The sequence below is a fragment of the Melanaphis sacchari genome, unplaced genomic scaffold (genome assembly GCF_002803265.2).
Source record: "Melanaphis sacchari strain LSU unplaced genomic scaffold, SCAv2.0 Contig10_pilon_pilon, whole genome shotgun sequence".
Taxonomy (NCBI): domain Eukaryota; kingdom Metazoa; phylum Arthropoda; class Insecta; order Hemiptera; family Aphididae; genus Melanaphis; species Melanaphis sacchari.
In genome coordinates, this window is record NW_020270420.1 from 2931987 (window position 1) to 2958072 (window position 26086).

Below are 26086 nucleotides of genomic sequence, written 5' to 3' on the forward strand. Positions count from 1 at the left end.
TATATATACGTTTATAGTACTTTTATAAATTTTAAGATGGATAAAAAGATGCTTTAATTATCAGATGAAAAGCACAATATCAAAAAGGCAAAATACCTTATGTTACTACAAGAAAATGTTTATTAAATTTATTATAAAAAATATACAAAAATATAAGTAATTAAAACCAGCTCTTACTTAGAAATTGTAAAAAATGAATAAATAACACTTATTTATTCATATAAATGCCAGTAAAAAATTTTAGTATAAATTTAAATTTAAATAAACTTGAAAAAATATTTTCTGTATGTAATGTAGGTACATGCCGTACTGTGCATAAAATTCATTTAAAGTATGGAAAATCTAATCTAACTGGGGCGTCATCAAATAGTGTAACTACATGGACGTCAAGACGCCACATCCAAACGATCCAGGGAAACCGTATCTTTTAATTTAGCATTAATAAATAAAATATCAATACTTTTCAGAAAAATATTGAGAAGAAGTAATAGATTAAATAGATTTTATTCATTATAAATAAATTGACATCATTATTTTTTCAGTTAAACATTTACAACACTTTATCTAAATTGATATTAACATTTAAATGATTTATTATTTAGATAACGGTTGCATATATAAATATAAACATAACAAAAAAAAAAAAAAATAAATAAATAATCGTGTAAACGTTTTATAGATTATAAATATAATTTAGGAAAAACTATTTTTTATACAATATCTATTTAGAAGATAAACAATAACAAAAAACATTTCTTTATAAACTATCTAGTATATTGTTTGACAGCATTTCCGTTATCCTAAAAAATATTTAATAAATAATGTTCAGTGTTTTTTTAAATTTAATATTGTTTACATATTTATTGATAATATTATTAAATAAACTTTGTATAATACGATGAATTTTACGCAAAAAAACAATTAGTTCAATTCATTTAGTAACTACAATATTATATTAATATGGAAACAATTAATTTCAAGGTTATCGTATACAATTATTATTTTTATATTTTTTATATGTGTAAATCTTTATAAGTTCAGACTTATAGGTGGAGACCGACAATGAGGTTGATGAGAGCTTAAGGCTCTCAAAATAATATTATATTTTTAACAGAGCGATATGATATAATCATTTGTCTTTTTTTTATGTTATTGGGCCTGTAATCTAATCTGTTACACTTTTTACAGTAAAATATACTTAAATCACCAATTTTTTTTTTTTTATAAACACACAACGGTTTAATCTATGGAATTTTGATACTTTTTTGTCTTAATACTAGGAAATAAAAAGTTGAAAATATAAGTTATAAGGCCCTTATTGTATTAAATATTCAAGCCATAGATACCTGCATGGTTAACTTGAAAATGTTATGAATTATTCAATAATCTAATTTTTTTGATGTGATAATATGAATATTTGCTAGTTTATGATTAAAGGTTACTTTTTAAATACAATCTTACTTGTTTCAAAACCGACAATCCGAGTTTGGCTGAGTGATGAAAAGGTAAGCTCACTGAAATATTAGATACTTTGAGTCTTGGAATATGACCTGTATAACCAGCTATAGGTGGTAATTCAGAAGATACTTTATGATCTAGGAAACAAATTTATAATAATTATTAACTTAATCATAAATTCATAACACATAGTACAACATTAATTGCGTCAAATTAAATTAAAAATCAATTAAAGAAAGAAATTAATATAATTCTAACAAGAGTTGAAAATATACGAGTTTATATTAATTAAATTAAATGATAAGTTATCAGATATAGGTATAGTTTAGATTTTTTAATCAACTAAATAAATGTGTACCTATATGAATTTTTTTTACTAATTTTGAATTTATATTTACATGTCTATAATTTAAATATAGTAGAACTAAATTCTTATAAATAGAATTCAGAATGTTTAGATATTAAAATAATATAAATAATAAAAAAAAGGTTCATAGTGTAAACAGATAATACCTTAAAATAAATAGAAAATTTCGTTAGATATAGTAAAATTCATAATAATAAAATATAAATATAGTTTTAAGTTTTCACGAATAAAGTTTATAAATTATAATTAAAATTTCTATCAAAAATAATATTAGATTTTATGATTTAAATATTCAATTTTCAATTTTTGGATATAAAACAAATTGTTTTTATGATTTTTTGACTTGTATACGATTTTGATGAATTTTGTTAAATTTCTAACTTTAAATGAATAATAAAAAAAAATGGTGCCCATGTATTTTTAATATTTTTATATAGATATAACTAATATAGAAATACTAATAAAGAATCTTGTGCTGAATTTTAAAATTTTAGATATAAAAACAAAAGTTTTATGAATTTCTAACTACATTTTTGAGATTTTAAAGTATTTTGTCAAATTTCAAGTTTAAAAGCGTGTAAGATAATAATATTGTGACAATAGATTTTGTTTTGATTTTTCAAACATATCTATCTTGTTAATAATTTTTTAAAGACATTTATAAAAATAAAAAAAATTCTAATTTTTATAAATAGCTCAAAAAGAATCAAAATATTTTGAAAATTCGATCGTAAATATAAAATGATACAATAAACATTTGGTGAAAATGTTAAGTATTTATGAATATTTGTTTTTGAATTATAACAAAAAGTTAGTTATTAGGCATTTTATTAACGATTATAAAAAAATTAATTTATGAGTGAAAGGCCAAGCAAAAAATATGTTTATATATTGCCTAAGAAATTAAATAAACCATTTTTTCATTTAAAAATTAAAAAAAAAAGGCATTAATTGTCTTCAAATCTCAACCCTACTTATATATTAGAATGAAAACAGTACATAATATGATATTTAAATACAATTATTGTCAAAAATGTATTAAAGTACTTTTAACTAACTTAATAAATGCACATATACCTAAATTTTATGTTTTTATTATTTTGTATAATTTATCAAATTGCGTATTGTAAATACATAAATAAATAATATTAAACCAATATAAACTCATTAATATATGTGTGAAAGGTACTATACTCATGCTATAAGTTTTTCGATTTTAAAAATATACCTGAGATAAAGTTTTATGAGAAAAAATCGTTTTAATTTTAAATGATTCCGGTTCTTGATATATTATTTTTATTAATAAATTATTTATGATTATATTATAATTTATTTATTACTTAATTTTTACCTTTAAAATCTTTGCTTCTTTTATATTTATTCAAAGTATGTTGTAGACGCATGTTGGCTTTATCTGGAACCATTTTTGGAGGCAAAAAACGAACAGGTCTATCAATAGCTTTTCGACTTTGTTCTGAAGATAATTTGACAAGCATATTGTCTTCACATTCTTGGGCAAGTCTACAAAAAGTTTTGCCATACCGAAAATGCATCCCTGGTATATATCCTATAATTAGCATAATATAAGTAATAAATAATTACTTGGTCAAGTTTTACGTTTTACAGAGAACAGAAAATTAATAAATTTACCGGTATAGCCTAAAATATATCTCTGATAATTATTGACAGATTCTTGTTCTTTGTCAATATTTATTTTTAAATCATTTATGCTTGGTTTTGGAGGTAATTCATCTACTGGGCTATTTCTCAAATACACATTTTTTAAATCACATTGTTTTAATACTCCTTTCTCACGAAGCTCCTTAAATTTATAAAATTAATTAAAATTATATTATACCTATATATTTTTAAAAAAAATTACAATGTTATTTTTAGTAATATAAATATATTATATAAATGTGTAAATATATTATATAAATGTGTAAATATATTAATTTATTCAAACCTGAATAATATCTAAAGTATTAGCTCCATATCGTTTTCCAAAACGGAATTTTAATGTTGGACAATGACCTGTGTACCTAAACAATACAAAACTAAATATGTTATATTTAGTACTATTTTATATGAATATTCTTTTTATATTAATATATTATTATGGTTAAGTATATATCATAATATATTTTATGCATATTTAGAGTTTAAAATTAGATAAAACTTTATAAATAATTTACGTGTATATATATAATAGGTAGGTAAGCTTATTGGGTATAATAAAACAATGTTAATCTTATCGATCCACTTTTAAGTTACCCACTTTTAACATGAAATAATTTAAATTTGTACCTGCTGTATTGACTATAATTATGTTTGAATGAAGAAAAAAGGAAAACAATTTTTATCAAATCAGCAAGTTATGAATTTATAATTAAAATATAGATTTAATGAGCACTTATTTTTGTATTGTTATACGTATATCATAAGTAATAATGTGTTATAATAAACTACAAAATATTTGAAAATATTCTATAACTCAAATATAATATACACATCTTATGTATAATTTTATTAAGTAATATACATAGACACACAGATAATATTTTCTATAACATATTTATATAAGAAATTTAATTATTCACCTAATATACATTTAATTTGAATATTTGAATTTATAAATTTATAATAATTAAACAATTAGAAAAAGCGTTAAGTTAATTATATATTTTTTATAGTTGGTACACATGTGGCCAGGGTTACTAATTTATTAAGTTTGATTATTAAACTGAAAAGAATATAAATACTTCATTAAAACCTAATAATTAATAACTTGGCGTTTTTTCTTATTGAGAATTCAATTGTTTCAAACGTGTTATTATATTCTTATTTACAAAATATCTACAAATCAATAAAAAATGATAGAAAGTATACTTAAAAAAAAAGTATGATAAAAATATAGGTGCCTATATTTAAAATAATTAGACGTTATCTTTACGTTTTTATAATATTTTTATAAGTATCTAAAAGACAGGGAAATAAGGAATGTATACCTACTTTTACATAACTAGTATTTTTATAGGTATATGATGTATATTGTATAATAATATGTATTATAATGGCGGAATAAATAAGAGTAGCTGGTAGTACCAGTATCAGGGCCAAGTAACAATAACGAACTAACAAGCAGTTGACACGGAATGGTAAAAAGGTATAGGTACTTTTAACTGAGATTTTCACCAAGGTCAAAATGGAATTGTCACATTTTTTGTTAAATAATACTTCAAAATTTGTTTAACGAAGACATACAACTACCTATTTTATTATCATTAAATCCACATTTTATAGTACAAGTTGAAATGTGTAAATAAAAATAAGTGAGAACACTGTAAAAATGTTTTTATAGAAATTTTCACATTGTATAAATCAATAATATGCGTAACGAATAAAAATAATTTGTTAGAAAATTGCTATGAACCATTACTAATTACATTCGCTATAGTTGCTGACATAATTAAGAAAGTGAGATCTAAGAAAACCATTTGCTATAAAGTATGAAAAGAAAAATTTTCTTTTAATTCATTTGCAGCCTACATGTACGAATATTATATTCGTTAAATACTTAAATCGCACACATAAAACATTAAAACACGGAAATAAGTAATTAAAATAACTGGACTGTACAATACAAAATATTTTCGTAACTAATTTATTGTTACCTATATGATAAGATTAATTTTGGTTATATAGCTATAACTGCTATAGGTATTTAAGATATTTTATACTAAATGTTTTTACTGTTTTAATTGTTATTCATATTAAGTCATTCATAATTATATACTAGCATGAATAATCACAAGCGTTGTGCGTGTGTTTAAGTTCTTATAGAATTTTTGTAAAAATAAACAATAAAGTTTTTTAATAGTTTTAAAATTTAAATAATAACTATACATTTTTATAATTTTATAATTTGTAAAAACCATCTGAGTACACTATACCTACTTGAAATTGTGTGTAAAAACATTATTTCCTTTAGCAGTAGCAATAGTAGCATTTATATCACCACAGGATACTCCTCAAATGATGGAAAAATCTAAGAGTGAGCATGTCTCACGAATAATTATGTATGTGTGGATATATATTATTAGAATTCGAGTGTATTAAGGATGTATCCGTATAGCCATGCACCTTGGAGTGAATAACGACTTCGAATATGGAAGTTTTGAATACATAGTTAACTCCTAATAAGTATAGAATAATATATTATGATTGCCAAGGCCAGGGTCATATTATACACATTTTTATTTTTTTAAAAATTGTTCATTATCTACTGTTGTATTTACTGTTGTATACAGCAATTAAATATACTTAATACTTATACAATATTAGTATAAAGTTACATAAAATTCGAGTTTGAATACGATTAATGAATTATCTTCTAATCGGTAAAACAAATTATTATACAATTATTTAATAAGACATTACTTCATATGACTAGTTTTTACATTAAAGGATGGTTTTAAACATTTTTTGAATATATTATATTGCGTAAATTATCAAAAGTCTTAACATTTTTACATACATATCTATGAGGTTATGAATTACCTATATTATGTATATTATAAGTTTATTTTAGTAAATTAAAATGAAAAAAAATATAATAATATATAGATTAGGCAATTTTTGTATTCTAGTATTATAATATACAAGCATTAAATGGCAAGTGCTAAACAATATAGAATTAAAACGCATGTCAATAATATTAATATTAAATATATTTATAAGATTCAAAAAAAAATTTATCAATTTTAAAAACTTATAATTTTAAATTATAATTTAAAATTATTATCTATTTAAAATATTAAACAAAGCAATTATTAATTACTTATAAAAATAAGAAGTTGCACCTATACTTCTGTTATTTTAGAACACAATTTATTTACATCATACACGCACACAAACCACATTAATGTATAAAATCATTTTATTAATTTTTATAAGTTTTATTATTAAGGTTATAAGTATTACAATGGAACAATTATTATACTAAGATATTTAAAATTTTTAAATTCCTAATTAAATGTTATTTATTTTTTTATTATGCAGCACATTAAAATGTTGTACGAAACTCGTCTTCAACAACAGTATCCACAAAGGTTGAGATAATGTTTTTTCGATTATTATTAAATTAAATACTATGAGTTACAACCTTATTTTTTTTTTATAAAATATTTCAAAATCATAGATCAGTTTTAATAATTTTAAATAAACAACGCCATGTCAGATTAGTCACACAGTCAGTCACAAAATAAATTATCTAAAAAAAGTTTATTTTCTGATCACAGCGTTAGATTTATACAATATTACATAACATATTAAAATATAGAGAATGATTCGATATAAACTGATGGAATTTAAACTTTAAATATCATGACGTTTTGATATTTTGGCATTGGAAAATATTAGTTATATAAATATAATTTATATAAAAAATAAAAATGTTCCAAAACAATTATTTTTCAAGCTGGCAATGGATATTAATGATTTTAACTGCATAAGCAAGAGTAATAATCGTATTTCTTAGCCCAGATTTTATTGATAAACCTTTTTTGTTTACCTTGTGGCTTGTGTTGTGACGTAGTTTATTAATTAATTGAATAATTGAAGACTAAAATACTCTTGATGTTAATAATTATCGGATATAAAAAAATCTTACATATATTACAAACTTTTTATTTTTAAAAATAGATAATATTTTTCTCTTAAATAAAGTAAAATTTATATTTTTTGTATAACTTTTTATAAAATGCCCTCTATAATTGGTTCAAAGTATCTAAGTGTATAATATATTATGTCTATAATTAAATATCATAATTCATAATTCATAATTATTGCATAAATTAATTAATGAGTTTGGTAAATTTAAATTTAAAAAAAGTTAAAACATGTAAATAATAATTTATTTAAATTACATAATTGGTTCTATACAATTATACAATATAACTATTTAATTTAATTCATAATAAAATAATTTTAAAAAGTCGTTGCGTGTTATTATAATCTACTATTTAAATACGTAATGAGCTTATTGGCTTAACAGTAAAATAATAGCTAGGTAAATAAAAGTATAAATTGTTATATTATTTTAACATTTTAATTTGTATAACATTTTTAAATCGTTAAAAGGTAGTTTCGGCATGAATAAATTCGCGTTATAGTTGATAATTGTCTTTTAATATAATGCATATTATAAAAAAATGAGCACTGACTATAAACCAATTAGGGTGAAAATTAATTTCTTTTTAAAAATACTGCGTTAGCTAAAAACTAGAAAATTTCAATTAAACACATAAGTAAATAATAATTAGTACCAGCAAACGTTTCATATAACTCAGTACCTACTTACGCGGAACAGACATTTTTATTGATTTTTCGCATTATAAATATGTAGGCCTTTCTATATTATACAGTGATAGGTACACTCGCAAGTAATAAAAAAAAAACTTACCCTGGTAAAAGTGCACCATTAGACTGACTGAAAAGTTTTTCTCGTTCTTTTTTATTACATTCTATTACCATTTCAAATTCGGTTTTAGCTAAAAAAAAAAATAACATAATATTGTACAGACATGTTAAATAATAATAATTTCTAATTAAAAAATTACCTAAATTAAATTTTATATGATACAGTGGAAAATGAAAGATTATTTTTATTTTTCAATTTTCAATTATACAATATTATTTTTGTGGTAAAGATTAGTGTTTAACAACAAACTAGCTTCCTCCTTGACTTACTTCTGAGTTCTGAATACAGATTTTCTCCTTTCGGATATTTTCCACGGTTCTAAACTTCCGTGAAATCCATTCACGGGTCGAGAGTTTATATATTTACTAGCAGCGCTATCTATTAACTTAATATTTGTAATTTATAAAAGTTGCTTGCGTTGGTGTTGTTTTAAATCAAAATATCAAATAACTATTTTTTTCTTCGTATGGTTGTGTTGTATTAACACGCAACAAGTGATAAATTGATTCATATGCGGTTGTTTGATAAGTATTATCATCTCGTACATGTGTCATGTAGTATGTATATTCTACAAGCTATATAATAGAGGAGTAATTGTAAAATTGTTACACCTACAATCGATAGTACGATATACTTACTTGTCAGTATTCAGTAGTAGGTACTCAGTACTTCAGTAGTCACTAGTCACTACTCACGGATTATAGGTGTATTAATATATTAATATTACCTATATTTTCCGTGAACTGATCACTACTCACTAGTCAGTCTGTACTCTCTACTCTGTAGTCACTATTGACTAGTGTACTGAAGTTTGTAGTTGGTATATCAGTAATAATAATATTGATACATATTGAAGTATGACAATTTATGACAAGAATGTGAAGCTAAACTATTTTACTATTTTGTTTATTTTGAATATTATTATTATAAGCATCGAAATGTGTTAACTTAATTATTCAAAACATTAATTTCTATTTGTTCTGGTCCAATGAGTTGAATTTATACGTTTTTCAACCATTGGAATGGGTTTTCCAAAGTTATTGTTAGTGTTAGTCATCCTTCCATATCTGTATTGTGAAAGTCTGGATGATGGTAATTATTTTTAATTACCAATTTATATGTTAATCTAATATTTTATTTTTATTTTTAATATAGTAAAACTTAAAAATTATCAATTAATTATTCATAGGTATTAATTTATCTTATTTTATATATCCATATGTGAAAATAAATTTATATTATTGCTTTTTTTTTTTTTTTTAATTCACAATTAATTAATTTTATTAATACAAACTTTATTGTTTTAGATGAATTTAAGAATGTTAATACCAGTTTACAGTTAATTTCAAGTTTTTCTCAAGGTTTAATTCACGGCTCAATATTATTTTCTCAACATTCATTGATTGATGATATTATTTTAATTTCTGTTTCATTAAACAATTTTGGCAATTCATTTCAATGGTCTTGGCAAATAAAAGAATTTCCTGTTGATTATACTAATTTAGCTGATCGTTGTAGTGACAAAAATCTTGGAAATGAGTAATATAAATAATTTTTTTTAAATATGAATTGTTTTAATATGTACATTATACGATGAATTATGTGAATTTATTAATAGATTATTAAACTTTGATGTAACATTTGGAGAATTAATATTAGAAAATGATACTAGACGTCAGTTTTCAATTTCAAAATCTATATTAGAATTAACTGGTCCTTTTGGAATTTGGTATAGATCTTTGTTACTCAAAGATAATGCTGGGAATACTATTTGCTCAACAATTATGGTATGTGTATTAATTATTTTTTTAATAGCAAGCATATATTGAAAAAATTATTTTATATTTTTTTATAATTAGTGGTAGGTACTATACTTTAAATATGTAATATTTGCCTCAGTGTTTCTGTACTGAGATCAAAAGTAATTTATTTTTGTTTTTATTTGTTTTTTTTTTGAAAATGAATATTATTTAATTCCACTTTGTATAGATATAAAACACATATTCAATGTTTATTTATTATCAATTTTATCTACAATCAGATTTGGCTATTTTTAGCTTCTTATGGTGTTAAAAATTAATTTTTTTATACAATTTCAGTTTGAATTATTTAAAAGATAAATCTATTCATATTTCATAAGAAGTATTTTTAACTAAATAAATAATATTTTACAGGCAAAAGATGATTCAGAATTGCGAGTGGCTGAAGCTAAGTTTCAAAATCGATTTTTTGGTAATATATATATAGTTTGGGTTGGTATATCAAGCAGCTTAATGGATGCAATTATATTTACTAATCTTGAAGATAGAAAAAGTTTAAAAACTGAACTCACAGCCAATAATTGGAAAATATTTTCAACTGATGTTCTTGAATCTATTTCAGGCATGTTACTACTTTTATATGATTATATTTTATAGTATTATGTATAATTTTAACATCATGATGTTATTTTTATTAAAATAATGATGTATTTTACTAATTTTTCAGATAAGTCAAAACTCAACTGTGATGCTTTACAAATTTTATATGATCCTGAATCTAATGGATTAGGTGACTTAGGTGCTCGACTTGGGCCAGTTCAAATTGGGAAAAAGTCATTAATACGAGATACTAATCTCGCTACATTTGATATTGAATATGAGAGTAGAGCTTTATACATGGTTCTGTTTGATAGTGAACGTACTGATAATATTTTAGATTGTGCACAAATCAATCTAAAAAAGAGCATTACCTTAAAGTAGTTATTTTTATTTTAAATAATTAAATTAATATATAGGTAATACATATAAATACATAACTATATTTTTTTTAGAGGATTTGTTAATGAAACAAAAATAAAACTTGAATTGACATTATGGCAAAAATCAAAATTTGAAATCACTAATGTTTATACCAAAGCTGATTCAATTCAAAATGACATAACTTTAGGATTACATGAAATGCCTTCAATTCCGAAAACATATAAGACACCATTGAGTATAAATAATAATTGTTTGGGTGTTGGTAAAATTTTTAATCCAACTGGTAAATTATTTCCTGCTGGAGTTGAAAGACAAACTCAAGATAAATATGCTGTTGGTGACTTAAGTGGAAAATATAATTATGATAATTCTAATTGGGATACATATTTACCTCTATTTGGAAGCAATAGTGTTATTCATAGATCATTAGTATTATACATGTAAATAATAAAGTAAATTTTATTTTATGCAGGAATTAATATAATTTATTTTATTTTAGAAATAAGGAAATTTTGACTTGTACTACATTATTACCATTTACTGGTCCAAATTCTCAAACTAAAGTAGCTTATTTAACTTCAGAAGCTATTTTTCGCTATCCTTTAGTTGGCAGAATTGTGTTTCGACAACCTATTGACATTGGAGCAACTGAAACTGTAATAATAATTGAAAGTTTAGTTCATGCTGATGGTACTACACTTAAAGATTCAGATGAACATAGGTGGTCTATAAATATACAACCACCTGGAAAAGACTTTTATAATTGGATGGATCGATGTAAAAGTGCAGGTCCTATATATGATCCTCACAAGGTATTATTAATTTATATAATCATAAAAATCTAATATTGTTTTGTCTGTATAATTATTAATTATCTTCAAAAATAGGTTGTGAAAAATAATATGACATATTTATGCAGTAAGTCTCTTAAATACTGCAGTGTAGGTGATTTATCTTCTCGTTTGAATAGTTTATCGATAGCCGGTAATAAATTAAACGCAATAGGTGTGAGTAGACATATGTTTGTGGATGAATATATGTCATTGTTTGGAATAAATTCAATTATTGGTAAATCATTGGTGATTTATGGTGACCATGGTCCACAAGCTCGTGGGGATCGTTTAGCTTGTTCAAAGTAATTTAACAATGATTGAAGATTATATGGTGGATGTATTTAATAATTAACAATTCTTGCACGACATTTTATTCACTTTTAAAGTTTGAATCATAATTTATTTTTAATTAGGCTAATTGTACTTGATACTTATAAAGTAGAAAAATTTTACAATTTGCATGTTTGTATGTAATGTATATACTGTAAAATATAAACACACTAAAAATACAAAAAAAATAGCTAAAACAATATTTTTAGTGCTGTTCTATAACTATAATGTTATTTATAGATTATTCTAAAATTTATTAAAATGTCAATTTTGTAGCAAAATATTTTGATTATTATATTTCTTAGCCATAGGTATATTAATAAGAAATATTTTTGATTACATTATGTACAATATATTGTTATATAATACTTATATAAATTTTATTATGATTTATTATAGTTCAGAATAACATTTATTTTTATTATTTTGTTGATAAATTAATTTTTTTGATGCTTCATGCATAAACATAACTTACATGACTAGATTCAGCTAAATATTTGATATAACCGACATGGTTAGAATGTTTTGTTGTTAACAACTTTAATTGTAGTGATGTTATTTTTAATTGAGTTAGTTGTCAGAACTATATAAATAATAAAATATTTAAGATATTGATTAAAATGTACTATTAGCTTAATTCAAATTGTTAAATAATAATTTTAGAATAGAAAAGGTGTGGCATCGAAAAGCTGTAGTAAAGGACTGGTACAGTGATACTGATACAAATTCTGTTTCTGGTAAAATTGAATTATTCCAACTTTCTGAGTATGATCCAGTTGATTTTGAAATCAACCTCCAAGGTATACAAGGTGGATATGATTATTATGTTTATTCAGTAAGTTAAAACTAAATTAGTTTTTAGAATATAATATTAGTTTATAATTTTTTATTTAATATTTATGCTATAATAGAATCCAGTTGATGGTGGTTTAGACTTACCATGTGAGAGTTCAAATTTATATGAAATTTGGGATCCATGGAATAATAAAGAGACTGGAGGTTTACGATACGGTGATTGGAGTTTGAAATTTGGCTCAATACTTGGTGCTAGAACCGTGTCTACTTTTGGAAATGATACCCATGCTCAGTTATTTGGTCAATTGGTATTTTTAGGTCGATCAGTAATGATACATGGTATGCCTTCTAAAAAAAGGTAGGTAAATATAGTTAAATAAATTCATATTTAATAAAACCATTGATTATGTACAAATTACCTAATATATTGTGTGTATGATTTCAATAGATTAGTATGTTCTACAATAGAAAGAGGATATGCACCTTCAGAAGCTCGAGAAATCAGAGCAATGGCTTCATTTCATAATCCTAATGGTTTTCTTTATGGTTATATAAGAATGGTTTGTATTTAATTGATTTAATTGATAATATTTCATTATGTAGTTGTAAACATTTTTTATTGTACATTTTAGACACAGCTAGTTTATAATGACGGAAGTAAAAGTGATACTGTAATTGAAGTTAATTTACATTACCCAGGCTTATATAATAAAAATATGGTAAATTTTAAGATGCGTATATTTAAATTTGACTTTGTTTCATTAATACTATTTAATTGTAGACTAAAAATCACAAATGGGCAATATATGTTAACCCAGTGGGTATTGACGCCACTGTTAAAGATCATGGGACTCGGTGCACTGCAGCTGGATATATTTGGAACCCGTACTACACACAACTTGCTGACCCATTAAATGTAAAGTATATGTATAGTCAATTTATTTGAAACCCGTTGTGGATGTATTATGTTTCATTAATTTATTGTGTTATTAAAGCATAAATAAATAAAATATTTAATTTAAATGTAATAGGTAAAGCTGTATGATGATGAATGTGGGCCCGATCAACCTTTACGATGTTATGTTGGAGATATATCTGGCCGTTTGGGTAATATTGACGTTGGTTCACATTCAATGGTATTTTCTGATCCAAATTTACCTTTAGGTACTTGTTTTCATTATTTAATATGCGTGTATGGTGTAATCAATTAAAATTTTTTTAAATTAATATATAATTTTAGAAGGAGACATTTCTGCAATTGGTAGATCAATTATTGTATTTTCAAAAAATGGTTATGACAAATTAGGTTGTGCCAATATTGAGTATGATAAAGATATTATAAAATATGTGAATGTAAGAAAAACTACTAAATATGAAACAACACATTTCTTTGAAGCTGTGAGGAATGCAATGGGGGTTCCTGATTGGATGATAACTATAGATAGTAGAAAAACAAAAATATTACATAATGGAGCTTGTATTCAATATTTAGTTCATTTTAAAGGTATATTTTGTATAAGATTATTCTAATTAATTATACCAATTTAATTTATACAAATAACTAGATTCCAGACAAGTTGTGTAATCTACTCGTTTTCTTAATATCAATAATAATTTTTAAAAATGTTTTTTTTTTAATAAGGTTATAAATTAATTTGTTTAAATTAGGTGCCCTTGCTAATGAATTGGAATCTGATTTTAGTAAATTATTATTAATTGGTCAATTGCCTGCTCAGACATTAAAAATAAGTGGTTATTACCCTACTAATGTTAAATTAAAAATTCCATATCAAGGATGTCCTGTATACAACAAAAAATTAGCTTCAAGTAAATATGATAGTGTTCAATAATTCAATTTTGGTTTATGTTGAATAATTAATAATTTATTTCAGGTATATCATCTGCTGGAAAGTGGATCACAAACAATTTTTTAATGATAATTGTGTTAGTTACATTTAACATATTTTTATAGGGTTGATTCCTAAACTCAAGTTAACTATTTTTTTATAATTATATTTTTAATTATCATTATTGATTATTTATGTATAATTTGTTTATATAACAGTATGAAACATTGGAATAAGTTTTTTTATACTTGTTAGTTATGAATTGTACATTATTATATGATATATTTTATTTTAGGATTTGAATTAATTAATATATTATTCCATGATTTTGACTAAATCATTTTTAATTTAATGACATGAATACATGATCAATACAATACAACATATAACTAATGTAAATTTGTTATTAAAAATATGAACTTTTAATGTTCATAAAAGAAGTTGTTCATATTATTATATATTTAAAAAATGTTTAGCCTTCTGAAAAAAATCTTGTGAGAAACCTTATATTAAATCTAGACATTTTTATATATCAGTAGTTCATGGTCATGTATTTCTTCATAAATATATTTTATAAAATTCATCAAAATCAAGAAAGTGTAAATTATTTTGTAGTTAATATACATATTATTTTTTATGTTAATACCTTAAACTTATAAAAAAATATAATACAAGATTCCTCATAAGTTTATTTTATTGAAATTAAAAAAGTTAAGTATAAAAGCCACTTACATTTTTTAAATCATTGAAATTCAAATATTGATGACCTTATTTTTATGTGTAAATAATTTTCTCTCGATTGGTTTTTTCATTTTATGGCAATTCAAAGAATTAGAATAGTAAAAGCTATTGAAACATATTTTTACTTTTATCACTATGAAATGTATTCAATCATTTTTTATAGATAGGTATTAAGTATAATATTATACTTAGTGGCTTTTACACTGAACTTTTTTAATTTTTTTAGTTGAATTATTAACAATTTATGAAGGTTTATATGAAAGCTTTTTTTAATCAAAAACATATTTTATTAAACATAATTCAAAAATAATAAAAAGTAGAAAATTTCATATGACTGTTTAAATGGTATAAACACCACAAAGAGTCAAAATATTTTGAAAAGTTGTATCTAGTTTATAAAATTCTAATTTAAAAATCTATATAGCTATTTAGTTTTAGAACTACAGCAAACAACTATTCGTCAAAAACTGGTTTAGCATAAAAATTTTAATAAAAATTTTATTTTTCCTGATTAGAGTAGCAATGAACAAATTCAAGTATTACATTACAGTACAGCTCTAAAAATGATAGCAGATAAATAATTACAAAAACTCTTATCAAATATATACTAATACATTTATTATTTTGAAAAATTAATTCTTGACAAAATCGATTTTGATTTTTTGTTTTACTTTAAAAATGAAGTAGAAAACTACAGAAAATTGTCATTTTCACAAAATATATTTTATAACATTATTTTGTAAACTTGATAACATTTAAAAAATATTTTGGGTCTTTTCTGCTATTTATTGTAATGTATTTTTTTAGTATGACTACGAAGTCTTCTTCCACGTTTGTAACGTTATCTTGTTTCTAATCACGGCCATCAAGTGATAACAGAGCATGTGACCACGTGAGGTTGTCCAATGTCGAAGCCCGGATTGTACGAAATACAAGCGCTATAAAAACAATTCACCGACTAATGACTACCAAGTGGTGAATACCGAGTAGATTTTAAACGAGGAAAACTCGGTCCATAATAATAAAATATAATTTTTGTAAATAATATTAAATTCAGGAGCGTAGTGATTGTGTAAAACAAGTCATTGCAGATAAACAGTAAAAACTAAAAACGGTGACATAGCTGATATCGTCGTCGGCATACGGCAAACGCAGTACGCACATACGTACGTACGTCGTAGACGTACACGGCACACACGCGCTCGCGAACGGGCACGTTTTAATTTATGTTTTTTATTTCGTATTAGTGTTTTAAATAATATACAATTACAGCAGAGTAACTCGAATGCTGATCCGATCAGTATATTAATAATAATAGTTCCTAAACAAACGACTTCTCCCCGACTGCGGCGGAAGATTATTTCTCTTTCGGATAAGTGCGCGATCAGTTTTCCATTGATCCCGGATTTCGTTAGTCGTCAAAGGCGTCGTCAATTATTGTTCTAGCAGCTATTTCAATCAAAATATCAACGTCGTTGCCCAGTTACCTTTTTATTAATTATTTACTCGATACAAATCGTCTAGTAATATAACTGTTTATTTCTGTTAGTTGTTAACAGTTACTACTAGGCACAATACGTTTTTCAAATCTTGGGTTTTGGTAAGTCAGTATTTTTAAAATAATAGCTATAACTACCGCAAGATAAAGTTTATACTTGTTTTTCATCACCTTGCATCATTTTTGATCCACACTTTTCAAACCATTTTTATTTTTGTTATTGTTTTTTTTTTTTTTTTGTTTTTAGGTAAATTATCCTTGCTCGGATGTTTGCGTATTTCTTGTACCTGTAGTTGTTTTTGTTCTGTTGTAATAAATTTATATACCTATCTAACATTTTATATGTAAACACTTGCGCATAGATACTAATAAAGACAACACTTGGCAAGTCTTATCTTACCGCTTAGTTGTTTAAATTGGCAATTATGTATTCAGATATAATAGAGTGAGTCTTAGATTTTCATCGTTCTTTAGTACAGATTTACATTTATTTCATGTTTTAGGTCACCATCAAAAGATTGTTTCTCCTTCAATGATCAGTCTTTATCTTATGATATGGCTGAGGTAAAGAGTATTTTTATAGTATTATTTTTCATATTGTTTGAAGGTATTGTTTAATGTTGTACTTTTTATTTATTTTAGGTGAATGAGATTAATAATCAAGCTAATTTGGATTATATTTTTGATTCATACTATTCGTCGTAAGTTATTTTATGATTATTAAATATAGGTATATTTAATTTAATCAGTGGTGGCTCGCGTTATGGGGCACATGGGCATGTGCCCCACCTTCAAAATTGAAAGAAAGAAGAAAAATTTAAAATTAAGTAGGTAGTGTTTCTTCCATTACTATATAGTTAATATATTGAAAAAAAAATGTCATCAAATACAGACATGCAGTATTATACGGGCACAAATATGGCCCGATCAATGTTACTAGATTTTCCCTTTATTCGACACAAATTATACAGCGTTGTTGGGCACAAGGTTACACATACCTTATGTTTTAATATTCTATAATAATACATAAGTTTAAAGTTGTGATTGTCGAAAATGAGGGAAATATTTGTGTCCTATCTTCAATGAACCCCACGAGCCGCCACTGTATTTAATTATGTACATCATACCTACTCATGTGGGAGATTTTATGTTAATGATTTAATGATTAAGTAACGGTATTTTTTCTTTTAAATAAGAATAATTATACCTCATGTAAGAAAAACAAAGATAGTATGTGAGACTAGTATTAGTTGAAAATTTAATTTTACAAGTTACTTATAACTATATTTATTATTGAATTAGGTTATTAGATCAAGTGTTCTAAGTAAAGTTAGTAGCAAATTGATTTAATTTTTGTTACAAATATATTAAAATATGTAATTATAATAATTTATATTGACCTTTTTTAAATTATTTAAATTTGTCTAGAAAAAATGTTTTTATGGTTATATTAAATATTTTAGTAATTATTTATAAGTCTAGTCTACTATTTTTCATGAATATAGCAAAAAGATTCAATAAAATAGCGTACAATAAAATTATTTGTTTAGTTTTTTTATAAGAAGTTTAAGGTTTTGTTTATTAAAGTATAGGATTTTGTTTTAAATTTCAATCATATTGATGAGACAAATTAAATTTCCTTAAAATATAATGTCAAATAAACAATGAAAAATAAGCATTTTAAACATAAAAAAAAGGGTGAAGTAGGTAACAGCTCTGCTGTAAAGTAGGTACGGAACGTAATTTGTTTTAGAGTAAGTCATTAATGACTTAAATTTGTTAAATTTGAATATAATGATCAATCAATGTACACAGATAAAATTATTCTTAGCAAAGATAGTTTTACAGCCTATATATTTTTAAATTATGTATTATGATGAATTAATATTGCTTTTATAGTAATTTGTTTCATTATTAATAATACTGTAAGTTAAATTAAATTTTGCTAAAAAACATTTAATTAATTACATTATTGTTATTAACTTAACAGGCATTATAAATTTATCGTAGAACAGGTTAATTAGGTTTGTAATATAAATAGGCTATAATAAAAATTAACCTTTGATTAAATATTGAAATGATTAAAAAATTTTGAAAATATTATTTTTTTAATATATTAATAAATGTTAAAGTTTTGAATCCTCACACTAAATACTTTTAAATTATAATAAAAATAACTAAAATCATTATTGTTTGTACAAATATCTATTTTCATTTACATTTGAAGTTGAAATCTATGAAAAATAATTGCTTAATTTTTTAAGATTGTTATTAATACACAATTTTCTGGTTGTGTTATTTTCTTTGAACTTGTTGAGACTGATCATATTAAGCTATGTATTAAAAGAAAGAATATTTAAAATTTTTCTTTATATTTCAATCAAAATATTATCAACACTTGTTTTTTTAGAACCTTTATTGTTCAGGATTGAAATATTTTTTTTTTTTAGAAACCAGGGTTATACATTGTTTTGATTATTTAGCAAATAGTTTCACTATATAGCTACAGTTAACTCAATTCTTAAAATCATTGTACAAAATATATTAAGTACCTCGTTAATATATTATTTCTATTTGTTACAATTCATTTACTTGTCTATAATTATTAATTATATTGTAATTTTTAAATATTTATACTACTATAATAAAATGTTATGTTAGGAATAAAAGAAATGATTAAGAATATACATTTATTAAGGAACTATTAAATTCATATTTTACATTTAATTATTTAATGATGAGGAATAGTCTACACTTTTGATTAGCAGAGCGTTTACCTACTTTCTCCCTTTTTCAAACAGTGATGTACACATAATTTTCAAAATTTATGTTTAATTTAGCCTTAAGTATTGAAATTATTTTAACATGGTTATCTATAACTATCATTTTTATTTTTCAGTGTATCAAGATGTAATACAGGTTTTGAACTTCCAGAAGACTGTAAAAATATGAGTTTTTCAGAGCTATTTGATCAGGAATTGTTTAGTACTCATGGTAAATATATTCATCATCATTATTATTTTTTTTTTGGTATATTTTAATGTACAAAATATATTTTCAGAAAATAAAGACTGTCAAATCACAATCAAAATTGAAAAAGAAGAACCATTAAATGAATGCTATTCTACTGATAATTCTATAGATACTACTGGTAATTCGAGTTTTGTAAAAGTAGAAGAAAATATTTCTTCCTCATCATTATTACCAAAAAGTTTTGCTCCAAAGAAAGGTATTAATAGAACTTCTATAAAAACAATGGGAACTTCAGATGTTGAACATCTCATTCATAATCCTTTTTGTGAAATAGAAGAGGTTAATAATCACATTTTGGGGAATATTAACCCATCTATTGTAAAATGTGAAATTGAAGATGTTAATGAAAATGTTGAAAAAGGCAATAATACAATTTCTATTAACACTCCAGATAATTGTGTTAAACATCTTTATAATCCTTTTTGTGAATCAAAAGATTTAAGCGATAATCAAATTCCAGTTCAAGTACAAACACCAATTATTAAATATGAACCTAAAGATAAAATTGACAATATTGATAAGAAACCTATTGTTGAAGAAATTAATGTAAACCTTCATTATTCTGGCGATAGTTCACCAAATAAATTTTATAGCCACAATATGGTGAAAGAGGAAAATAATGTCAGTAAATATGATTCACAAAATGCAACTAATATTCATAATATAGTAAAAGTTTCAGATAGTGTTACTCCTTATTCATTAAAAAATTCTTCTTCAAAGCATCAACAAATTAACAAAATTTCTATTAAAACTATTGAAAATTGTAATGTTAAACATTTTTACAATCCTATTTGTGAACTGAAAGATTTAGATGATAATGGAATTCCACTTAAAGTTCAAACACCAACTTTAAAACAAAAACCTATTGATAATAACAACACTGCTGAAGAAATTAATGTGAGCTTCCAGTCTGCTGATGATTCACAAACTGTATTAAATAGCCAGAATATGGTGAAAAATAATGTCAGTAAATATGGTTCAAAAAGTCCAATTAATAGTGATAATGTGGTGAAAGTTATAGATAATGTTACTCCTTTGTTATTAAAAAAATGTATTCCAAAATATCAGAATGTTCCTAAAGTGTCTTTAAAAACTATTAATGATATGAAGTACCCTGTGTACAGTACATCAAAACATTTTAGTTCTAATCAAGTGTCCGTTAAAGTTCAAACTCCAACTGTGAAATTTGAACCTGAAAATGTCAACGACTCTACAGATAAACCCTTTCTTAAAAAGAAAGTGAAATCATGTTATTCTGCTGATAGTCGCAATTTTGTAAAAGATGAAGATAGAGCATCATCTTTATTATTAAAAAATTCTACTTCTAAACATCAAGTTAGTAATAAAAGGTCTATAAAATCTGTTGAAAATGGTGGAGTTAAACGCATTGCACATAATCTTCATTTTGAACAAAAAAAAGTTGGTAATGATCAAATTTCAGTGAAAGTTTCAAAGCCTGTTATAAAATGTGAACCTCAAAATTTCAATAATACTAGTGAAGAAAATGTTAAGATGATAATAAATCCATATTATTCTACTAATGATTTACAAAAAACTGCTGAAAGTCATAACTTGGCAAAAATGAATGAAATTATTTTACCTTCTAATTCCAATTCTAATATTAAAAACCCTGCAGTATACAATCTTGATTATAAACCTAAAGATCTAGGTAATTTGACTTCGGTAAAAGGTAAAATGCCCATTATAAAATGTGAAACTGAAAATAATAGCAGTATTCAACATAACATTATTGAAAATAATTTAAAATCTAAAAAAAAGACAAAATCTGTCAATCCAAAAAGAATTCATTCTGTTGATTTAATTGATGGAAATACAGAAAACCAAGAAGGGATCATAAGAAAACCGAAAACTATTGTATCTTCTACAAAAACCGTGGATATAGATACTCAAACCGATAAAAAAAAAATTTCTTGGGAAGAATTTAGAGCTAAAAGAGAAAAAATGGGTTTGATAAATATTTCAGGTAATATTTTTGTATATCAATATATTTTATATTGTATTTCATGATTTAAAGATGTATGTAATTCAATTTTAGAAATTGGAGAAGAGCCTGGTACAGATGTTGTTACAGAAGATGATGATAAATTGAAAGCAATGAAAGAAGAGTTTGATAGAACCACAGCTGAACATTTCACTAGTCAAAAAAGAAAGATTAATGATAAAGAAGATGAAACTATTACTGCTAAGGAAATAAACAACGAAGAAGAAGAATTGAAGAAAAAGCGCATGAAAATTGAATACATTAAAAAACTTCTACCATCATCTTTTGGTAATATTACTAATATTGCTAAAAAAAAAAAAAAAAATTTTGTAAACTTTTTTAATATTTAGTAGCTTTATGTTTATTTTTATTATAAAAGATATAAACATGTATTGTTATTTGCTAAAGCTATTATTATTGGAATCAACAAAAATTTTTTTGAATTCCTAAAATTTTGGAGTTAACTTACATTTAGTTTTTGAAGTTAATCATATTATATCTTCAATGATATTTTTAATAATCAATAAGCAATTAAACTTAAATTTATCAATTTTGTTTTGACATAATTAAATAGAAATCTGGAAACTTAAAATAATAAAAATTGTTTTATACTTTTAGCATCAGAAATTGCTAAGACCTCGAGTTTGATGAAAGGCAGTTTAGTAGAGGATAACGGTAAATTTTATAATGAAATTTATAATCATAATCTATATTTTTTATTAAATAATTTTTATTTTTAGATAATGAAAATACTTCTGATGATTCGACATTGTCCAGTGATAAAACACAAGGAACATATTTAAACACACATGATAAGTTTCAAAAAAAAGGCTACCAATCTAGAATGCATTCTGCTCACCGTGTTTTATCTAGGTTAGAGTTATAAGTTTTACTAAACAATTTACTAGTTATATAATCTATGCTATTAGCTAATATTTTATCTTATTTTTTTTATAAGATCTGATTATAATAATAAAAGTAGCCGCTCGTCATCATCTAGTTCAGATGATTATTATAATCGTAATAGAACTGATGTTCCTTCACAAGGAGTACAATATAGTCAAACTGCACGAACCACTCTCCAAAGGTAATGAGGATATGCATTATAGTATAATTATACTAGAAAGTGTATTCCTAACTTTTTGTTATTGTAAAAATTAAATTATTTAGACCTAAAGATCAGAAAAGGGTGGTATATGTTGGACAGATACCAATCAAATTTGGAAAACGTTACTTATACAATCGGTTCAAGGAATTTGGTACAATACAATCTTTAACACTTCATAAAAAACCAGAGTGTGTATAGGAAAACTATCAAATATTATAATTTATACATTTTTTTCATTTATATAGATAGATAATTTTTTTATATTTTATAGCTTCCGTGTTTATTATGCATTTGTAACATATTCTGAGAATTTAGAGGCTGATCGTGCTATTAATCATGGAAATGATGATGAAAGCCAAGTCCAATTGGATATTAGATTTGGTGAACGGAAACAAACTCAAACTCCTTATTATGATTTAGGTAAATAATAGTATTAACTAAAATAATCAGTTTTCAGTGTAATTAAAAATTGTTTAGATGATGAATGGTTAACCGACTGGTATGGTTACAAACAACCTTTAGCACCAGTAGTAAAAACAGAAGATATTGAAAAAGTGTCTTTTGAAGAAGAATTGCAAGAATTTTATAAGCTTTCTCAAATTAAAAAGTTAAATCAAAAGTCTTCTCAAGCCTCTTGACATAAATTTTTTATTTATTTCATCTTATAGTGTTGGAATAAAAATGTAATAAATATTGTTATAATTTTTCGTATTTTATGTTGTTTTGTTTTATTTTACAACAAAATATAAACCTTAAAAAAACAATTGAGTCATACAAAAAAATCATGTAAATAATTAAGAAGAAAAATAATTCTTATTCTTTTAAAATATTTTCTTCTGTGTTGTCTTGAACAATTTTAGCTACTTTTCGGTACTCTATTACACTTGTTTTTGTACATTTCATTTCAGTCCAACTAATAGGAGTCATTGGATAGCCTAAAAATTATCCAAGATGAATATAATCAAGTCAATTAAAATCATTGATCAGTAACACTTACCAAATTCACTACACGCAATAACTACACCAAGTTCATTTTCAGCAGTGGTTAGTTTAAAGGTATGAGCTTCAGTCATAGGCAACTAAAAAATAAATGCAAGTCAAAATTATGAATAGTAGTTTATATTTAATAAGATTAAACAACAAATGTGTCGCTTACGATTCTAGCCAATATTATGTCTCCTGGTCTAAAACACTGTAACATATCAATTTTGTCAATTTCTTTCATGCGCACATCTTGTCTTCTAAGATTACTTCTGTATGTTTCATTCAGCTCATGTCCACAGACGCTTGTGATAAGACACTTGCACATATCTTGGTTTAATGTAGTCACCTAACAAAATAATTTTTAACATCTTCATTATTCTCTGTTTAATAAACATAATTTATTGATAAAAAAAATAAATTCAAGCTATATTACCATCGCTGTTACAATATCCCCAGGTGCTGGAACAATAGTCTGATCTTTACTTTGAACTTCCACGACAGATATCTAAAAAGAATGATTAGTTTTAATAATAGTTTAACTTTTTTTTAAATTTAATTCAATTGACTTTTATTTACTTTGTTTGTGTTATCTACATTCACAATTCCAGCCAAACTAGAATAAATATAATCTTGTCTTTTATATGTCCCTTTACCTAAAGTGTGTGTCGAATCTAATCTACAGAGCCGTTGTCCTAAATATAAACAAATCATTAAAGTAAAAAGTTTATTTTGTTTTATCTCAAAACATTAAATTTTATTTTAATATTTCAATTGATCAAAAAAGTGAGTAAATTAATTTAATTTAGCATAAAACATATATTTTCAATCAAAATATTAGTGGTTAAAAATGAGTACATTCAATTACTAATTAGTGTTTTAATAACAAAAATAAAAAACATTTTTAATAAAAAAATCATATTATGGATTAGGTATAAATTTAGCTATTTTAATTAAATTTTAAAAGCTATTTATTTTCAATTTTCAATTAAAACCTTAGCATAACTTAATCAAATATAAATCTGAATATAGCAATGCTTATGTATAAATTTGAATTTTGTGTATCGCTTAGTGAACAATATTAACTAATGCAAGGTAGACGGTAGTAATCTAAAATATAGCTAATTAGAAAATTACAAGTACCTAAAGGCTATAATAAAAATAAAAGCAATTTAAAGTGATTTATTAAGAGGTATACAAAGTAAACTAACTTCTCTAGTGTATTTTTTTCTAGTTAATATACTCACTAAATTTATATTGATAGAGATATATACTATTGTATGGTAAATATAAAAAGGTGGAATTAATGAAAGTCAGTATATATTATACATTTGAAATGCGGTAAATATGCTTAGAATAATATTATATATTAATATTTTTGAAAATCATAATGAACAAATTGCTTACTGGCTACTGTAAAAAAATTTCACAAAATATTGACTGATTTAAAGTATAAATGAGTATTCAAGATAATTAGGCGTCTCATACTATTATTAGTTACTGGATAAAAATATAGATATTATTAAGAGTAAGAATAAAAACTAGTGTAAAATTTGTAATTTTAGGGAAAATATAAGTATAATAATTATAAATTAATAGGTAAATATTATTAAAACCTTACCCGGCACACAAATTATTTTTTTCTCCATTGAAAATTGACTGTTTTAATGTATTATTATTAAAGTTATTAAACTAAAGTAGAATAGTAATGGATAATAGATATATACCTAGTATTTTTTATTATTTTAGTATATTTATTATTACTATAATATAGTACACTACTCATATTATACTTTACAGTCACAATTAAGATATCTTTAATCGTGTTTACAGTTTACATGTGGTTAGAAATATGGAAAAAAGATACGAAT

General features: G+C 23.8%; 4 protein-coding genes across 6 annotated transcripts; 2 read left to right on the forward strand and 2 right to left on the reverse strand.

Annotated features, from left to right (window-relative positions):
* Positions 1 to 680: 680 nt before the first annotated feature.
* On the reverse strand, positions 681 to 8666 carry LOC112603599 (protein FAM166B-like). 2 transcript variants are annotated; one of them, XM_025352251.1, is made up of 7 exons: positions 8576 to 8666; positions 8289 to 8376; positions 3792 to 3867; positions 3476 to 3647; positions 3177 to 3392; positions 1462 to 1595; positions 681 to 800 (listed from the first exon to the last, which is right to left on the reverse strand). In XM_025352251.1, exons 2-7 carry the CDS (start codon positions 8357 to 8359, stop codon positions 765 to 767), a joined length of 705 nt encoding a protein of 234 aa, XP_025208036.1. In that variant the 5' UTR covers positions 8360 to 8376; positions 8576 to 8666; the 3' UTR covers positions 681 to 764. The 2 variants fall into 2 exon arrangements, with proteins under 2 accessions (XP_025208036.1, XP_025208035.1); XM_025352250.1 differs by having other exon boundaries at positions 8446 to 8618.
* A 237-nt stretch (positions 8667 to 8903) lies between these two features.
* On the forward strand, positions 8904 to 14996 carry LOC112603648. The gene is made up of 17 exons (XM_025352336.1): positions 8904 to 9398; positions 9614 to 9845; positions 9925 to 10093; positions 10481 to 10688; positions 10794 to 11043; positions 11119 to 11487; positions 11547 to 11859; positions 11935 to 12182; positions 12874 to 13045; positions 13122 to 13363; positions 13454 to 13565; positions 13638 to 13724; positions 13787 to 13921; positions 14037 to 14169; positions 14246 to 14509; positions 14674 to 14832; positions 14898 to 14996. Exons 1-17 carry the CDS (start codon positions 9329 to 9331, stop codon positions 14975 to 14977), a joined length of 3243 nt encoding a protein of 1080 aa, XP_025208121.1. The 5' UTR covers positions 8904 to 9328; the 3' UTR covers positions 14978 to 14996.
* A 1482-nt stretch (positions 14997 to 16478) lies between these two features.
* LOC112603566 lies at positions 16479 to 23945 on the forward strand. Of its 2 annotated transcripts, XM_025352193.1 has the most exons (13): positions 16479 to 17193; positions 17339 to 17536; positions 17595 to 17655; positions 17734 to 17792; positions 19991 to 20085; positions 20153 to 22108; positions 22181 to 22414; positions 22745 to 22801; positions 22867 to 22999; positions 23085 to 23213; positions 23297 to 23422; positions 23506 to 23654; positions 23712 to 23945. In XM_025352193.1, exons 2-13 carry the CDS (start codon positions 17517 to 17519, stop codon positions 23870 to 23872), a joined length of 3180 nt encoding a protein of 1059 aa, XP_025207978.1. In that variant the 5' UTR covers positions 16479 to 17193; positions 17339 to 17516; the 3' UTR covers positions 23873 to 23945. The 2 variants fall into 2 exon arrangements, with proteins under 2 accessions (XP_025207978.1, XP_025207979.1); XM_025352194.1 differs by lacking the exon at positions 17339 to 17536 and having other exon boundaries at positions 16482 to 17193.
* Positions 23946 to 23994: 49 nt separating this feature from the next.
* Positions 23995 to 25871, reverse strand: LOC112603636 (exosome complex component CSL4). Its single transcript, XM_025352315.1, has 6 exons — positions 25837 to 25871; positions 24795 to 24910; positions 24652 to 24723; positions 24391 to 24564; positions 24232 to 24313; positions 23995 to 24169 (listed from the first exon to the last, which is right to left on the reverse strand). Exons 1-6 carry the CDS (start codon positions 25862 to 25864, stop codon positions 24048 to 24050), a joined length of 594 nt encoding a protein of 197 aa, XP_025208100.1. The 5' UTR covers positions 25865 to 25871; the 3' UTR covers positions 23995 to 24047.
* Between the last annotated feature and the right edge of the window lie 215 nt (positions 25872 to 26086).

Excerpts from the sequence above, each read along its gene's own strand:
- LOC112603599 (XM_025352251.1), bottom strand. The coding sequence starts at position 8,359 with ATGGTAATAGAATGTAATAAAAAAGAACGAGAAAAACTTTTCAGTCAG. Across the intron at positions 3,648-3,791 it reads ATACTTTAGATATTATTCAG|GAGCTTCGTGAGAAAGGAGT; the intron begins GTTTGAATAAAT and ends TATAAATTTAAG. Across the intron at positions 801-1,461 it reads GATTGTCGGTTTTGAAACAA|GATAACGGAAATGCTGTCAA; the intron begins GTAAGATTGTAT and ends AATATTTTTTAG.
- LOC112603648 (XM_025352336.1), top strand. The coding sequence starts at position 9,329 with ATGGGTTTTCCAAAGTTATTGTTAGTGTTAGTCATCCTTCCATATCTG. Across the intron at positions 11,044-11,118 it reads AAAAAGAGCATTACCTTAAA|AGGATTTGTTAATGAAACAA; the intron begins GTAGTTATTTTT and ends TATTTTTTTTAG. Across the intron at positions 13,725-13,786 it reads GCTTATATAATAAAAATATG|ACTAAAAATCACAAATGGGC; the intron begins GTAAATTTTAAG and ends ATTTAATTGTAG.
- LOC112603566 (XM_025352193.1), top strand. The coding sequence starts at position 17,517 with ATGTATTCAGATATAATAGA. Across the intron at positions 17,537-17,594 it reads ATGTATTCAGATATAATAGA|GTCACCATCAAAAGATTGTT; the intron begins GTGAGTCTTAGA and ends TTCATGTTTTAG. Across the intron at positions 22,109-22,180 it reads GGGTTTGATAAATATTTCAG|AAATTGGAGAAGAGCCTGGT; the intron begins GTAATATTTTTG and ends ATTCAATTTTAG.
- LOC112603636 (XM_025352315.1), bottom strand. The coding sequence starts at position 25,864 with ATGGAGAAAAAAATAATTTGTGTGCCGG. Across the intron at positions 24,911-25,836 it reads AAAAATAATTTGTGTGCCGG|GACAACGGCTCTGTAGATTA; the intron begins GTAAGGTTTTAA and ends GTTTATATTTAG. Across the intron at positions 24,170-24,231 it reads TATTGCGTGTAGTGAATTTG|GCTATCCAATGACTCCTATT; the intron begins GTAAGTGTTACT and ends GATAATTTTTAG.